The sequence below is a fragment of the Leptodactylus fuscus genome, chromosome 9, assembly GCF_031893055.1.
Source record: "Leptodactylus fuscus isolate aLepFus1 chromosome 9, aLepFus1.hap2, whole genome shotgun sequence".
NCBI lineage: Eukaryota > Metazoa > Chordata > Amphibia > Anura > Leptodactylidae > Leptodactylus > Leptodactylus fuscus.
Window position 1 is genome coordinate 32,664,162 of NC_134273.1, and position 18,918 is coordinate 32,683,079.

Genomic DNA, 18,918 nt, shown 5'->3' on the forward strand with positions numbered 1-18,918 from the left:
CGCCATAGTTTTTCTGTGAGAACCGAGGTGATATGTTGTTATTAATAAGTGACAGGCAGGAGTTATGGAGGGAGGAATCTCCTCAGGACCGCGATACCTGTTGTCTTTAATTTCATGGAGGTGGTATGGCGCTTTTTTCAGGCCATTAAGCAACATTTTCTAACAAAACTATTAGAGTATATCGCCTATTAGTGCGGAGGCTTCTGAATAATTCATTTTTATTGCAATTTACCGTATGCGCGGGGTGTTTGTTCTATGCGGTAAAATTTACCGGGTTCAGGTATTCATAGAACAGGACGTAATGTCGACCATGCTGAAGATACAGGATACATCAGTCAGAAGATCTGTCATCTGTGTAATAGTCTTGGGTTGCGTTTAGGTTAAAGCAAGATGGCAGATAGTTGTTTAAGGTAGATTCTATCTATAGGATGGGTAGAAGTGGACATGACGTCCTGAGGAGGCCTTACACTTTAGATGAAAGGGGTTGTCCAGGGTTTTTAGGATAGCCCATTAATATCTGATATGGGAGGTATGGGGCTGTTGCCCTTTACGACATCCATACCCTACACAACACAACCTCATTTTATAGTGGAATGCATATGGAAGACATTAGAGCGCCTTCTGTCCCCCATTGATTTCAATGGAGTGTTCCGTCCCGTTCCGGTGTTACGGAGCAGGATAGACCTACTTCATAATCATTGGAACGGAGCATCAGACCCCCCACTGGAACGGCCTTGGCCTGCACACCCAGTCATTAATGTCCGTTGCTCTCATCCTAGGACTGATGACAATAATGGACTGTAATAACGGTAGTGCGAACATAGCCTAATAGCTGGATCTGGTAGTAAATGATGTGTTACGTGTCTGCCACACACGCATTTATTGTAATAAAACAATGCTTCCCCTTTGCTGCTGCGACCAGCGCTGACTGCCACGTCGCCGTGAGGCGTGCAATGAGAGCGCCGCGGGTTTATTAAGAGCTATTGTTCTGTGTCTTGTATTACTATGAGTAATGTATAGGTAGATAGCACGCAATGCTATTTACCATTCAGACGAGAGCGGTCGCTTCACGCGAGGCGATGACTTCATTTTCTGACCCGCGTTCTGAAAACACTTTATATCGGTGAGTATATGTAGCGCCGGGAACCTGCTGTCTAATGGTTACTGCTTTGCATTTTTCATAGCAGTGTGAACAAGGATTATAATTTAGTCATTTCTCTGGGAATGTGTATTAAACATTTACTCCAGTCTCTCAATTAAACAAATGAATCACAGTAAAAAGAAAAATTTCTACGGCCTTCGCGGTACGTAAATCTAATCCTGCCGACAGTTACGAGGCTTTTTAGAGATGCTTCACGCTAAAGACTATGGTGAGTGAACGCAGTCGGAATACGGTTCAGTTTAGGTTTCTCTAGGAAAGTGCGCAAAGGAAATTTATGGAACTTTTTTTTTTGCATATATACTCCATTAATCTGTCCTGTGAGCGGCGTATCTATACTCTCTGCTGTTTATAGTGCTGCGCTGCAGATGGTTTATGGGACTGTAGGATTGCAACCTGACGGAAATGTGCAGAGTGCTCGGCAATGTCGTTTTACATTGCACTCCGCTGAAAGCTCAAAAAAATAATAATTAAAAAATCTTTCCTTATTATTAGGTGTACCTCCCATGCTTAAAGCATACCTGTCACTTCAGGATAAGCTGCCATATGTGTACATGAGTTGTATCACTATACCCGGTCATTACATGACTGATATTCTATATTATTTAGCAGTTTTCCCCTATAATTTGCATTTCTCCCTGAGCTTGTTGGTGGAGACTAGCTGCCATACACTGCACATAGTGAGTAGAGGAGGAATATCTTTATAACTTGCTTTCTATCACTGGCACAAAGCCCCAGGAATAGGCTGGACCATATTATTGTAGGCTGCAAGTTTGGTTTATATCCTTAGGCACATTGCAAGGTTCAAACACTGACCTATAGGGTATCCGTCCAATAGGTGACTTATAGGGTAGCCGTCCAATAGGTGACTTATAGGGTAGCCATCCAATAGGTGACACTTAAGATCCAGCTTTGTTCCTCCTTGGCTTCCTCCTCTTTCCCCATTCAGTAAACATATACTGCTTGGCCGAGTGTGCATGTGCTGACTTGTGTGTGGCCAGTTCTAGACTGAACAGTGTACAGATGTTTCAGATCTATGATTTGTGCTGAATAATAAATTTGGTACATCTATAGATACTTTTATCTAAATTCATACCACCTATTTATTGGCCAGAATTATGCTCCAAATTTGGTGAACATTATTGCATAATAGCTGTGCCCCTTTTTTTTTTTACTGATCTATACCCCCTGTTAAAGGATGCCTGAATTTTTATCCACAGTTAAAATATCTGTACAGCTGTATAAGCCTCCATACATGGTTGCCTATCAGTTTTCCTATTGCTATTAACCCCCATTAAGGCTGCATTACATTTTACTTTTTTTCTGTCAAGGTGGCAGCATGTACAGTACAGGGCAGTCTGCCCCCTCTCCATCCTTTATTACTACTACCTTTACATAATTCTGCCAGAAGTAACTGTCAAATAGCCAACAAATAGCTCAGAAAAGCTATAATATAGTAACTCCAGGGACGCTGTACTGCAAATACAGGTTATGATGAAGTTAAACAGGAAATCTGCTTACTGTCTATGGCTGAAATGCCAGCAGCAATAACACAGACAGCTAGTCACAAGTATGTAGTAAACTCTCCTTACATTGTAGGTACAGAATCTTTTCAATGCCTGCTGTGTGCAGACCTGTAGAGCCTGTGAGAAGGGACAAATCCCTGCCCTCTACATTCACTGAATGTAGTAAAACCATCCCCTCCTCCCCCACTCACTGTTAATACATCTTAACACACGTTATGAAGATAACTAGGGACAGAACTTCCCTAGTAACAGGGACTGAACTGCGAATTAGTTAGGAGGGAGACACATAGTGGTAGGAACTTTAGAGAAGGTTTTCAGATAGATATCAGCAACATTTTTAAATAAAGTGCATTACATTTTGGTCCAGAATCCCATGAGACTATGTTATCTGAAATGTTAGTGACCATTCAAGCGAGACACATTGTGGGATTTCTGATGATTGGATTTGCTCTAGTGTTCCTTCTTACTGTCTTGTATCAGTATTGGGTCTTTGGGCTTTTTAGAATATAATTTGGTCCTTTATTCCCTGTAATTGTACATTGGGAACCCCTATAATTGGCTTTTCTCATCTGGTCTTACATTTAGTGTAGAGAGTTGCAGGTTGCACATTGGGTAGTCTAATTTCTGATTTAACCGTATGGTGCTTGGTGAGTCTCGTGCGCAGGTCCAATGATTGAGGATAGGTCCATTACATCTAGTTCTTTGGTCTTGTGCATGTATATGAACCGTATGAATATGTCTGTTACTATAATGTAAGTTTTTGGAATTTGTCCTAATAATCCATGAAAGTTATGAACAAATCTCTACAGACGTTCCTGACCGCCATGCTATTCTGCTTATTTTTCCGTTAGCCTTTATCAATCGCCATCTCCTGCGCTTGGTGTATATCTACCCCCCTCTGGGTTGAGCTACCAGACATTGCGTGTATTCACAATCTAATGCCCTAATTTGCCATAAATAGCACTTTCATAGCAAATCCGCTGCCGTGTTTACAACCACACAGTAACCATTTAAAGCCTATCATAAAATGTGACACAGCTCTTATAATTTACATCATTAAACTTACAACCAGCCAGAGCCGCAGAATCCCTCAGCGTTTCCCTGTTCCGATTCACATTGATTCATTTTCATTAATAAAATATGGGATTAATATTTCATTTCAGGCCATAGAAAGGCTCATTATTAAGAGTTACAAAGTGGGATTAAATTGAAGCTTGAGAATCCCTTTACACCGAGGGCCGTCTCCTCCATCACTATATAAATGACATTGTCAATGAATGTGAGTTTTCCTGTTGCTTTGTTGCAGTAATTAGACTTATGGCGGTATTGATTTATGATGCCAACTTGACGTCCAGTCTGCGTTGTATCATGATAAATTACATATGGGAACATTACGGTGTATGGCGGGTTCTTAGATGGAGAAGGATTGTAGACTGTGAAGGTTATCTCTCTATCTCTATAGAAAGAGCCCCAAAAGTCCAACAGAAGACAACCCCATTGACTTTGGAACCTTTGAAGGTCAATAGGTTGATTCACAAATGACCTATTAGTCCTTACTGATCACATGTCCTATGGTTATGGCTTCATGGCCAGACCAAGTGCGTTATCCAAGTGTGGTGGACTGTCTCCTGGGTCTTCAAGGCCCGTGTGTCAATTTCGATGGATCAGAATAGGCACTTGGATAGCATGAAGTTGGTTGTGTGCATGAAGTGTGAGATCTCATATAAAAGTTGACATGCGTGTGTTCTGAATGGATGAAGAATGGGCCATCATTACAGTTGTGGGCCAAGCTTAGCCATACATTTAACTACATGTTCCAAATTCTTCATGTACATGTACTGCTCAATCTGCCCGAACATGCCTACTATGGGGGAAATTTATCAAGAATGCCATTTAGTACACCGGTCTTGATAATCCTTGCGCCGCTGGAGGGTGTGTCTCAATTATGATATGGCACATGACTTGTGATAAATCAGGTGCGCCCCCAAGTGGGCCAAGCATCTGGGCTGAAGTCTACTCCAGCTCATAGCTTACATAGATTCAGGAATTGTTGTAGGTCACTTTTCTGGCAAAAATACCCTATATACTCGAGTATAAGCCGACCCGAATATAAGCCCAAAAAACTGGGAAAACTTATTGACTCGAGTATAAGCCGAAGGGGGAAATGCAGCAGCTACTGGAAAATTTCAAAAATTAAAATGGTCATAGTTTTTGGGTGCAGTAGTTGCTGGGGAAGGGGAGGGGGTGTTTTGGTTGTCTGTCTGCCCCTTCCCTAAGCTTGAGGACTGGATTTTTTTTTCCCCACTTGGAATTCAGCCTGGCTGAATATAGGATATCTGCAGTGCTCCTATTCAGCTTATAAATTCAGTTTATACTCGAGTATATACGGTAATCATTAATCTGGGGGCCCTACTATTGGCCTTACCAATGACCCTTTTCTCTTTCAGGAAAGTGGCTCAGGCAATGTAAAAAAAAAAATAAATAAAAAATCACAATTACAAATACTAGCATCCAAGGGCTTATAAATTTCTCCCGGTGCGTATGACTAGAGAGATGGGTGAAGCTGATAGTGGATTATCTCCCTTCTGAACAAAATCCAGTAGCCCAATTCTCTCCTTCCATATCTGTAGCAGGACGCTCGCTGTTCGATCTCACTGATTCACTTGAATGGAGTTTGTAGAAATCCACCTGCTTGCAGTCAAAACAAGCCCACCCCATGCTAAGTATTCTCCCTAAAATGATACTTTTATAGTTAATAAACTGGCTGGGGTTTATATATAAAACTCCGAGCAGATGAGAAGTCTGGAAACAACGCGGTTTTCTTTGAAATGAAGTTGACGTTGATTAAAACGATAGATAAGACGTAATGGAGCTTTACTAATGTCATTCATAGATTTTCCTGATTCATGGCTATCAAGATGAAAGGGGTTTTCCATCTTAAGATGACTTTGATTTATTGTTTTATTTTTTCTTGTCTCTTGTACTTGCACCTTTGTTATTATGCCTTTATAGTGGGGCACCAACATATTACATGGCGCTGTACAATGATTGCCTGTCATGGTTACTGCGGGCATACCCATTCTAACTCTATGTATTGGGGCTATGGGTAGAAGCTGAGCAACCTGCTGCCCTCCCAAATCAGCCAACGCCTTTATATAAATGCCCCATGCGAACAAATGGAGCAAAATTTCTCATAGAACTTTTTGGATTGTTTGTTAACGATTGCAAAAAATCCTAACAATAGACAAAAAAAAAAAAAAACTGGGAAAAAAAATTCATTTCCTGGATTTTTTTTTTTAACTACAGCTCTTGAGTCCAGACTTGTTCTTGGCGTATGTGAAGGAGTTGTCCAGGATTAGAAGAAAAGGGTCTTTTTTATTGTTTCTCCCATAAACAGTGGGGGATTATTCGAGGGATCGTTTTTATGTTTACGACTTCCGTTCACAGTCGATCTATGCATTGGAAGATTTATCCGACAATTCGGTTTTACGATGTTTCCCATTCTCCTAAATGATGGCCCGATAATATCAATACAATTAGGGAACTTTTCTTGAAAATTGTGCGCTGTGTCTTTAAAGGGCTTATATAGCATAAATAAGTAATGGCTGTCAGTGGGGAACGAGCATTAAGCGATCAGTTGCTAGGCAGGGATATTCCACAGCAAACACCGATAGGACTGCAGTGCATCACATTGGGCACCATTGCAATACCAGGAAACGGCGTAGGATGTATCACATAGGATGGAAATAATCTCCTTTATGGAACATATCCGTTACCAAAGCAGCGTACTATAATCTCCAGCAAACCAAAGAGATGAGAATGTAATGAGCAGTGGATCAGACGGGTGCCTGGTAGACGTAGATGTCCTGTGCACCGGTGCGGAGCGCCTCTTATCTCCTCATAGTGGGTTAGAGCACTTAGCATGGGGCACGTGACATTGTGGTCATCTGGAGCTGTGAATGTGACTCATCACAACGTCGTGTTTCTGATTCTCAGCACAGACAGCGTGAAGATGGGCTGCAGACAAGGCGCTGTCACATTTCTGGATGACTGTATAGAGTGACATACACGAGAAATCTGGGTTAATGAAAAGCATTTAATACCCGGCACTGCGGCCTGTCTGGTCCTAAAGCTCAATAATAATAATAATCTGATTTTACTCATTATAATGGGACATCATATGGGAATGTGATTCTGGAACATGATTACTATCAGCCCAGTTCGTTTTATTTCTTGCAGTCTTCCAAATGCGTGGGGTAAAAAACCCAAAACAGTCTGTCACTCAGTCTATGAATAAGGGTCATTTTACACAGTCTAGTTTGGGCCGGTAAACTCGTTCTGTGTGTTTGCCGGATTTACAGGCCTGAACCTGGCCAAGGCTTGGTTCACGTCTGTTTCCATTGGAGCCTCCATTGCAGAGATCACCGAAAATCAGTCCTGCGCCAAGAAGGTTTTTTCTCTGCCACTTTCAGTTTCTAAATGGCGGACACATGACAGACCACATTATAGTAAATTGGGTCCACCTCCATGGCTTCTGCCCTATCCATAGGACTAAAGCCTAACCCTGTTGTTCGGCTACCTCTGACATTCCTATAGAAGTATATGCAGTGATGTGCACGTTGCCAAACTATTACACGGGTCTCTTTGCTTGGATCTTGCCTGGACATTTTCCTTTATGTTTAGTAAAATCTAATCTAAAATGAAAGGGAAATCATGGTCATATTTTTTGCATGGCTGATAAATCCAGGTTATAATGCTTCTGGCACAGGACTCCTAGCGCTCACAAGTGCCCGGAAGGCGGCCTCTATATGTGCCGTGCTCCAGACTCTCTGATCTGAACGCACTTTTCGTCTGGAGGACCCAGCCCTCTTACACACAGTTCATTGATATAAATGAGAACCATGTAATTCCTTGGTTCCCCTGCGGGGGTGCTGCAGGGCTATTGAATACTTGATATCTCGTTCTGCTAGTTGATATCTAGCAGACACCTTTATTCCGTTGTTGTAAGAAGTGAATTACCCTTTTACCTAGGGGTTTTACTTATTTGGTTTGCCTTTGTTCAGACATTCATGTTAAAAACCACATAATTGGATTGCATTGGAGCAATAATAGGGGTGGGGGTGAATGCTCACAAAGTCAATATGGTCTATATCCTTTTATTCTTGCATTTATCACTTTGAGGGTATGCAGAATGACAAAAGCTGAGTATTTGGCCGATTTCCAGATAACTGCAGATCCTTTAATGTTTCCTTCAGTTTTATGCCCCCGACCTGGCTGACTGTTCATGGGGTATATACATATTTATCTAAGATTTCCAATAAAGAGCAGTGTTTTTCCAATTTGTAGATTATGGGCAGATGGAGGGCACCAGCAGGACGCGCAGAGCTCTGCCTAACATGTTCATGCTTCTCTGCTCTCCTTACTAATGATTCTCAGGATCAGGGCGAATCTCTGCCAGAGTCTTGGAGAGGGAATACTGCGAGCAGCGTCTTGCCTCAATATGCTTTACATATTTTGGTAGAAGAAGAAATAATAATGTTAATATTAGTAGCACTTTTAGCTTTGTATAGGGCAACTTGGGGTTCTGAGTCACTTGGTGGTGATCACTTGGTTGGTGCCCTCACAAATAGGTTTGTCTGCCATGAAACGGGCGCCAGCTGGTGACTATGTAGAGTTAGTGCTGTTCGGTGGAGACCTGCATAGTCAGCTGTTGTGCTGTGGGATCACTGGGTCATGTATTTATTGGTGAAATGTTACAAACTCTACACGGGTGCAGGATATATAAGCCAGCTCTTAAAGGGTACCTGAGATTTCATGAAAAGTAGAAGTGTGTGCAATGTCTTGCTGGGCGGTCTGTTCTAGGACTGTATAAGCCTTCATACATGGCACCATCATACATGGTGTCCTATCAGTTTTTCTTCAGATACTATCCCCATTTTGGCTGCAGCACATTTTCCATTTGTCCCTAAGGCAGGGATGTGTACGATAGGGGGCAGTTAGGCCTCTTTTGCGTGCTTCTGTGATTCCATTTGTTCAATGAATAGAGGGTGCGATAGCATGGCCACAAAATAAACTGGAATAGGACGTGTCCTGAGTTTTGAGGCCCGGACTGTTGGCCTGTACACTGATCCGACTGTCGTGTGTGTGCCTACAGAAATGAATGGGTCAGTGCGTTACCCAGAATAAACCCAGACCTAGCCCACGGTCACATGCAAAGGGCTTTATCCTTGTGAATCATTGCCTCTGTTTCTGATATCGCCATCATTGCTCCAAAGCGGTAAGCAGCAATGCTCTTATTTATCCAAGGAGCTCATTTGAAGGTGTTTTGGCGCATGTCTTTACAGCCATGGCAATGATTTCTTGCCAACTCGGGCACTGATTCACTCGTTTATCTATCTGCGGCGCAGGGTTGATATGTCGGGTTTTGGTGACAGACCTAGGTTCACACATGTGCTGGGCTCTCCATTGTTAGGGTCCACTGGGGAACCCGTACAACAGAGAGGTAGTCCACTAATAGCGGTGCACACCCCATAGACCCCATGGACCTCCCTTCAGGACTTTTCTCTCCAGCAATTTTCGGCAGATTCTCCTACGGAGCCTCCAATGCAGATGTGAACCTCGCCTTACATTATTCTTAAGTTCTGCACTTTTTCTTTCCTTCTTTTTTGGCAATGGATCCAGTTTCCTCCTTATTAAAAATAGACGTCCTGAGATTGTTTCCTTTGGCACTCCAAGTCTGTGGCCGCAGCCTGTACCCAAAAACATTGAGTATTACTTTTATTTGTCAAGACTTTTTAAGTTAGCCATACACATTAGATGTCTGTTGGCTAATGCCCTCAATTTTGGCCGGGCCCTGCAACCATCTGATGTGTCTTATTCCCAGCCAGTATGTGTATGGTAGGCACTGTTCCTCTGTTATTCCTCCTAGAAATTTGTGAAGAACATTGACAGTTGTGGATGTGTCCCCCCAATCAGTGCTATCCTTTGAGAAGGCAAATGGTAACACTCAGTTTAGGCTCCATGCATATGACCGAGGGAATCAATGTTCTAGTGTCGCCCATCTGGCATCAATTTCAACGTGGGGTTCCGTTCTGATGCCGCGGTGCAGGGTAGGACCTGTTCTATAATCATTGGAACGTAACGGAGCATGCAAACGAATCCATGATCATGTGCATGGGGCCTTATTCACAAATTTCTAGGAGGAGTAACAGAGGAACAACACAACGTCATAGGTGCTACAGAATTGTTATAGTATGGGGAATATAAGTATTTACCAAAACAGACATGTCCGGAAATGTGGCGGATATTCATTAAAAAATCCAATTTAGAAAATCCAATTTCTTTCATCCTTTATTTTTAATGCAGTTTTTGTCATTTCTTTGTATTTTCATATTTTTTCGAGAGATGTCTTGCTACTAAAATCTTGCTACCCTCTCCTCTAGGCTTCCGTCGCTCTCCGTACAGGGCAGCGTGAGCTGTAAATAACACGCTAGAATTAGCTGATAATGTAACTCTTGCAGCAGAGCACTAGCTGGGGAATTGAGGCGAATAACTGTGCCGCCATATAGCTGACTGTCCTTTTTATTTATCTGTATTTACATTGCCTTTGTGCTATGAAACAGGCCGCATGTGCGCACATGAAACACCCCGTCCTGCAGCGCTGCACGCTTCCCGCTAGCAAACAGTCCCAGCAGGTGTTTAAACACAACATCACTCGCAACGTTGCTTTGTTTTGCGAGTTATTCTTAGTGTTTTACTTCCAACTGGTTGTGCGGTATTATTATTTGATCAGTTTTAGCTTCTTACGTCTTCACAAGATAAGTGCATCTTACTTCTTACGCAGAAGGTGTCTCAGAGCAGCGAGGAATCCTGAGCGTGATATTGGAAATGTGACATGAAACCCGACCACTCCGTTTTATGGCATTGATAAAATGTCAGCTATTTTAGTAAGAGTATTGTACTGAGATTCCTAGGAAGAGTCACAGGAACAGGACTAAGGTCTGTGCACAGTATACTTAATATATACCTCCGATACAATGCATAGAGAGGCATAGGTTGTATATAGGGTCCCGCTGTACGTTCTTAGTAATGACCTGCTGTTTAGGAAAGTGTAATATGCTGTACTTTCCTGTACAATTGAAGAAAAGGTTTGGAGGCCAAAAAGACATTCAGAATGAAACTCAATGCATGTGCATAAGTACTATGGAGAACAATGGCCAAGGTGCTACAAGGGGGCAATTAGTGATAACTATGGATGATGGAAGAGAAGTGGAAAACTGAATGTGACCCTGTTACTTTACTGGAACTTCATAATCTGACATATGACATCATTATAATTACTTTCTTCATAAGCTGTGATGTCATAGTGTACACCATGACCTGTATGTGTGTGCATTGTCCTGGTGCTATGATGCAATAGTGGGCATTATCCTGTGAAGGTATCTTTCTTGCATTCCTGTATAAAAACTGTAACTTCCTCAATAAACCTCAGTACTGTGTGAGCGCCCAGTTGCATGGACTGAGATGGATACTGCATCAACGTCAGTGTTTATCTTTGTCAGCGCGCACATGCATGATTGATTTGGAGCAGGTGACTGACCACTGGAAGTGACCCGTATTCTGGCGGAGGTCACTACCTCAACAATCCTTGTACTGTATCATCACTGTGCGCTACAGCTCAATAATGTGACATCACTGTGTGCATTAATCTTGTGTTGTGACATCACTGTGTATTATCCCTGTACTGTGACATCACTGTGTATTATCTCTGTACTGTGACATCACTGTGTATTATCCCTGTACTGTGACATCACTGTGTATTATCTCCGTACTGTGACATCACTGTGTATATTATCCCTGTACTGTGACATCACTGTGTGTATTATCTCTGTACTGTGACATCACTGTGTGTATTATCTCTGTACTGTGACATCACTGTGTGTATTATCCCTGTACTGTGTGACATCACTGTGTGTATTATCCCTGTACTGTGACATCACTGTGTATTATCCCTGTACTGTGACATCACTGTGTGTATTATCTCTGTACTGTGACATCACTGTGTGTATTATCCCTGTACTGTGACATCACTGTGTGTATTATCCCTGTACTGTGACATCACTGTGTGTATTATCCTTGTACTGACATCACTGTGTGTATTATCTCTGTACTGTGACATCACTGTGTGTATTATCCCTGTACTGTGTGACATCACTATGTGTATTATCCCTGTACTGTGACATCACTGTGTGTATTATCCCTGTACTGTGACATCACTGTGTCTATTATCCCTGTACTGTGACATCACTGTGTGTATTATCCCTGTACTGTGACATCACTGTGTGTATTTTCCCTGCACTGTGACATCACTGTGTGTATTATCCCTGTACTGTGACATCACTGTGTGTATTATCCCTGTACTGTGACATCATTGTGCGTATTATCCTTGTACTGTGACATCACTGTGTATTATCCCTGTACTGTGACATCACTGTGTGTATTATCCCTGTACTGTGTGACATCACTATGTGTATTATCCCTGTACTGTGACATCACTGTGTATTATCCCTGTACTGTGACATCATTGTGCGTATTATCCTTGTACTGTGACATCACTGTGTATTATCCCTGTACTGTGACATCACTGTGTGTATTATCCCTGTACTATGACATCATTGTGCGTATTGTCCCTGTATTGTGGGTGTGTTATCCCTAAATTGTGACATCACTGTGTATATTATCTCTGTGAAGGAGACCAAAATATTCATACCCTCTTCAAGCTCTGAGTGTGTTGCTGCTGGTGGTCATGTTACTCGCCTCACCCCTGGCCCTTGAATATATTTATTGGCTATGCCAGGAGCTTTTTCCTGTGTATACATTAAACATAACATTCAGGAGGAATTTGCTCTGATCCTAAGGACACTGCAAAAATTATTTATTAATTTAGACCCTCTCCTTTTTGGACAGAACGCATAACCCCCATTCCACTGCTTCATGACTGGAATGCCAGATTGTCAGTGAGAACTGACACTCAAGCAGAGCAATAACAACAAGGCACATTTCTATGATGAATAGACTGGGGACAGTCAATGTGGACTTTGTAATGGGCTGTTTCTTAGTATTTGTAACAGGATGGGAGAGCGGGATAGCTGAGGAATAGCTCCTTCACAGGTCTGCTGCTATTTTGGGTCTATTACTAACGCCCTGTTCTGTTCTGTATGCGTGCCCGCCGGCGTCATCCTAATACCTATTTACTGGGTGAATTTTTCTGCATTTCTTATTCGGTTTATTACTCAGTATTTCTTACAAATGACTTCCTAAATCTATTGAATTCCTTTATAAATGCAAACCAGAAGTCATCGCCGCTCGGTACATTTATATTATTATCCCGCTATGTCATGGATTACACTCAGTATTTTCCATCATTACAGCAGTACAGTCACTAGACTGACCCCATATTATTTTATGGGGCACATTTACTTACACATCAGTGTAGAATAGAATGATAGCGTGCTCTATACTGCCTGACATGACACACCAATGGCAGCTTGTCAGGCTACACCGAAGGGAGTAGAACTTGGTGCAACTTGAAATCTGGGCCCAGTTTTACTGACAGTAACAGGCGCCCGGTTTACCACTATGGCTGAAATTAGATAGACCTGTCTAACACGGGGATCAGAGCTATATTATTAATTATATATCCTGAACAATTCCTTTAAGCCCGAATTTTGGTGCATATAGATTAGCAAATCGACCCCACTGTTACTGGGGTTACAAATGTTTGATTCCTTGGGGTGCATTAACTTTGGGGTGTACTTTGCATACAATTGCGGGGCGTATTCCAATGGGTGGCCTCAACGCCCATACATTACTTACAGGATGCCTTGGTATAGTTATATACGCTTTTATATGCTGCAAAACGTTCTCATAGTATAACAGCCAGATGGAGGCTGAAAATACACTCTTGTGTAGTGAATGGGGGTGCATAGATTTTGTGTTGTATGCGACATATGCCATTCTACTTATGCGCCACTTACAACCTGGCAGTGCAAAGAACTACAGCCATGCTACAGTTCCCAGCAATAACCGTGAAGGGGCGTCAGCGTGAGATCATCTCTGCGACCCCCTTCATTATCAAATCCAGTGGGCTTCCTGGGGGTTACGTATAGTGATGGTATATTCTAGCAATATGCCATCGTTTTTTAATGTAAAAATTCCCCTTTAATAAATCTGATGTGCGAAGTGCACGCTTTTCTTTCCAATGCAGTGGGAGCAGTAAATGACAGTTTTTGGCCAGATGTTAATAGAAAACACCAGTCGTACTGTACACAACCCCAATACATGACCCCAATACACATTTGACCAAGGATTACCTTTTCAGTTCCACATCCTCCCGCTAATGGTTAATATCTGAGGCTGGATCTGACACGATGTCTCGCTTCTTTGATGTCAGAGGTGTATTGTATTTTTGTGATTTTCTACAAGGAGGTCAGTCCTGGGTTCCTTCCCTCTTAGGAAAATTAGAGCGGTATTGTGTAGAGGAGACAGAGCCTTGCACATTTCGGTTTTCTATTGAAGACACAGTGGGGCTCCGCCGTAAGGGCCGGCCAGGTGGTAGTGGCAGATCAATGCTCAATATCTTTTTGTATGTATTGGATATACATCAGATCCTTCACCGTCAGATGTGTCTCTAGTAAAGTATTGATCCCGAGGATGATTGTACATTTCCATCTGCAGCATGTCCAATACTTTGTGTGATGTTCGCTCTTCGATGACTTGGTGGTCTTGACGGGCTCTGTAATCGCATCACACGAAAGGAAGATCTCATGTACGTTTGTGATGTTGACCGTGGTAGACCTGAGGAAGAAGCAAGTTGAGGGAGAGCGTAAGTCGGTATCTGGAGGCTCAGAGCTTGATGAGACAAGTGATACTGGAAGCCTAATTGGCTCTGACAATTTGCCAGCTCTCATTTCAGCTCTGATCTGTTCTCCAGCTCTTGTCTTTGCGTTCTTTGATTTGGAAGAAGTTCTTTTTTTATCACTGGGAACACAACTGGACTTTACCGAACACAACAGGACTTTGCGTTGGTGAAAAGTCACTTATTCTTACTGGCAGGTCATGTTTCTTTATAGGCTTTTATGGACCCTCTTTATTGACTACATGCACAGTAGACTGAGAATGGAATAGGAATAAAATGGGTGTAAAACCCTGCAAAGAAAAGGAGCAGCAGACTTGGACCCACTGTGTTGGTTGATATTTGGCTAATTCTAAGAGGGGCGCACCTTTACCCATATACAGGGACAGAGTTGACACTTCTAGGAATAGTCCTGGTGTTACTGACAGCTGATTGTGGTGGATTGAGAGACACCAGTCCATAGCATAGAAGGAACAAGCAATGGTGACGTCTAGGTACAGGCCAAGGTCAGGGCTGGCGGAGTTAGTTCAGAAGTGGAGATCTGGACAATAGGTCAGGACAGTCAGCGCTGGTATGTATGTCAGGTAACAGGCCAGGGACCTGTACAGAGAATCAGCAGAATACAGGTTAGGTAGCAGGGGAAAAAAGTTGAGTAACAAGCCAGGGTCAGACTCAGGTAAAGAACAGAACGCAGAACCATCACCAGACACAACTGGGAACTAAATTGCTCAGGCACCTTTTTTTTTTTTTTTTTTTTTTTTCTTCAGCTGATCTGATATATTTTTTGTATATGGAATAACACAGTAGACTATTATTTCTTTGAAAGCTACAAACCTATATGTGTATGGTGAAATACATAGCACTCCTGATATCAGGTGTCGGACCCCATAGATAACAGATTGATGACCCTTCCTGTATGTCTTCCGCTTGAAAATTCTATTTAAATAACCCCTATAAATGAATCCCAGGTAGTCACATGATGGGTTAGAGTCTTGGCCATCAATTTTTTGGTTTTATTCCGTTCAGAAATATATTGGCTATAACTATTGCGCTGTGAATGCGTTTGTGCTCTTCAAAGGTAAAATTAGATCATAAGCCCTGCGGGCAGAGGACAACTGCCAAATGGAGCCTGACAATATTGTGCAATATATTTATACAATACAATATTAATACGGTAGCATGGACTCTGCAGGGTCGGGACACCATTGCTACCTTTAGCATGTAATGTTATTGTGGCTTATTGTCTGCCACTATAATCTATGTCATGGAGCTGACGCCTTTCCGGCAATGTGGGGTGTAATATTGCAGTAATTCCGTGCCATTCTTCTACATCCACTGTGTAATATATCATAGAGGAGTTAGGGAGGGAGTGGAGCCGGGGTCCTCCGAGCAGTAGATGAGATTATTACATATCTGTGTGTGTGTTATGCCTGCTTTCCATATATTTAATGAGCACACAAATCTTCTATATAGGGTTGGTAGAAAATCTGATTTTGTTTGCATGCCTCCCGGCGTTGTGTTACCGTGTCTATTAAGTCCTCATTGTGAGTTCATTTACTGCGCTGATCTCTGATTAACAAACTCCTGGAAGCACCGTGGGAAAAGATGCACAAACGTGCCCGGGATCTCGAAGAGGTGGAAGACATTACCTGTGCTGTGCCTGCAGCTAATCTGTATGTTACAGGCAGCAGAGGAAAGCATAAAGTATGTATGATCTCCTGAAAAATCAACAAGCCGCCAGCTTTACAGATGAATGGCTGTGCATGTAATACATGAACGCCACGAGTCTGCCATGGCGAGAGCCGCTGCTTTCTAGCAGCTCTCTGTCCTTATCGGGAGAACCCATATTATGCTGTGTATATCCCTCAACGATATATATGGACAGTGGACGTCAGGACAGGATAAATAGGGTACATCCTCACCAGGGGGCCGCTACATGTGGCCACCAATGATCGCACAATTATTCGGTATAGTCTTGCCGCACCATGAGCATGCAACCAAAGCATGGATGGGAAGATTCTGCAATATATTACAGTTGCAGAAAACTGGATAAGATAAGATTGCAGACTAGATTTTTTTTTACAGCATAGCCTTTAGAGTATGTCCACACAGGACAGATACCCCGCACATTATAAAGTTGTAGCAAGGTGAATTTTATCGTATTCGCCGTATATCAGTTTATACTGCAGATTTTACCCTTTGTTGTACAGTAGATCAAAAAATGTTCTAGTAGATTAGACTTGCGCAGGACTCTTATTTTCCGAAAAGTGAGAACTCTGCAGTCTCAGGATCCATACAATATACTAGGACGCTGAGAGCGGGGTGCGAATTCTCATATACAAGATAAGGGGCCTGCGGCAAAATGTCATTTGACTTTCATTCACCTTATGGAGGGGCAGAGATTGGCGTGAGGTCTGGAAGATAATGGTGACACAAGTCCGGAGATTCACTCTGTGCTTTGTTATTTTACAGCTGTGTTGGTGTGGAGGAAGATGAAGCTCCTGATATTGATATCTACCACTGTCCAAATTGTGAAAAGACCCACGGGAAGTCTACACGTGAGTACCCTGCGCCTCTTTTGTCTGTCTTAAGTAGGAGAAAGCTGCACAATGTAGATCATGTTATTTAGAAGAAGGCCCAAGGACCTCAGTCAAAAGGGAGGCAGCAACACATGGATGGTAACCACTCATGGAATTAAGTGGAAAGACCCCCAGACCAGCACTTTCTTTCGGTATATGCTGGGTTAATGCAGGTCCATGGATACACTTGGTGCATAGAGCCCATGTAGACCTTCACGACTCTAACCAGTCACACAGGTCTCACTTTTGTAGAACATCTCATTTATGCCTTTTAATATTTAAGGGGGTTTTCCAAGATTTTTATATTGATGTCCTATCCACAGAAGTGACCAATCAATATCAGATCAGTGGGGGTCCAACTTTTGTAGCCCCAGCAGATCAGCTGTTTATTGGGGCCTCAGTACATGAACAAGCCCTACAGCTTCTTCTTAGTGACTGTGATGTCATGTCCACCGATCGTATGGTTCTTATGCAGCTCAGTCAAGCTGCAGTACCAGGCACAGCCACTACACAGCATACGGCACTGTGCCTGGTATACAGTGAAGAGTGATCGGTTAGCAATTTAAAATCCTGGAAAATCTCTTTAACAATAAGTAGTAAGTACTTGCAAGAAAGCATTTGGAGGTTAAACAGTTTATGAGCTTGACTATACTGTCCCACCCATATGCAGCCAGGCTGCGCTCAGGTTGTATGTGGAACGCAAGATCCTGCTGGTAACCCTTTAAAGTTTTTGTTAACAACCAACCAAAACTCAATAGTATTAACCCTTTTCCATTCACAGTGTACTTTAAAGGGGCTGTACCGACTACTGAAGGTATTCCCTATTGATAGGATAGGGCATAACCTCATAACTGGTGTGGGCACCCCCACCAATATTGGGAACAGGGGTCCGGTTTTCCTGTCTTGATCATGTGACAGGCCAAGCATTCTGCTTCACTCTGCTGTCTCCAACACTCCCATAGAGAATGAATGGAGTTGTATGCTCTGCCCATTGTTTTTTGCTTTTCTTATCAAACTAAAGGACACCATAGAAGACTCAAGTAGCCACATGTGCCCGTCATATGACGGACACGAGCCAGTACCCAGAAATCACAATACAGATGTGAACATACTACATATGCTGGCTGACTTCTGGAAGTGGTACTGTGCGGCACAGGCAGAGACTTCCAAGTGGCGTGCAGTTTTTTTTTTTTATTTTACAGCAAATAAAATAAATTGGTCCACTATTAATGCAACTTTTAGAAAGCCCCAAGTCTTGAAAGTCCTATAATCTCCTTCGCATTTCGTGTCTGCGCGTTTTGACCTTGGATTGTCATGGCTGGCACCATAATTGGTATATTTCATTGAAAGCAGTATACACCACCACTTGAAATATCTGCGGAGAAAAAAAAAATTGTCCTCCAGACATGTGGTGGGTCTTTTGCTGTAGTCAACCAATTCTTATAATTTCAAGTGTCTGCAAGGTCGGCTACAGCGATGGAGAGCCTCTCGCTAACAATATTGTCGTACGTCTTACTAGATTATATGTATCCTTCACATTGTTCAGATTGCTTTCTTTTCTTATTCTTCTCCTTTTATAACTGAAATGAAAATCCAGCAAATTCTCCTCCAGTCCAAGGACACCGTCTGTCTCATCTTGTGTAGCTGCAGACATGATCCTCATATACTTGTGTGCGATTGTTGGTCTGTTCATCTCCGTCATACAGAGGATTACAGACTGGCGTAAAGAAATGACTAATG

At 42.5% G+C, this 18,918-nt stretch overlaps 1 protein-coding gene across 3 annotated transcripts in view; it reads left to right on the top strand.

Moving 5' to 3' along the window:
- PHF2 (PHD finger protein 2) overlaps positions 1 to 18,918 on the top strand; it is a 186,679-nt gene that overhangs the window by 73,640 nt on the left and 94,121 nt on the right. For all 3 annotated transcript variants that reach the window (XM_075287606.1, XM_075287607.1, XM_075287608.1), the window contains exon 2: positions 17,072 to 17,157. In XM_075287606.1, coding sequence (XP_075143707.1) covers positions 17,072 to 17,157 — 86 coding nt within the window. The remainder of the gene's footprint in view (positions 1 to 17,071; positions 17,158 to 18,918) is intronic.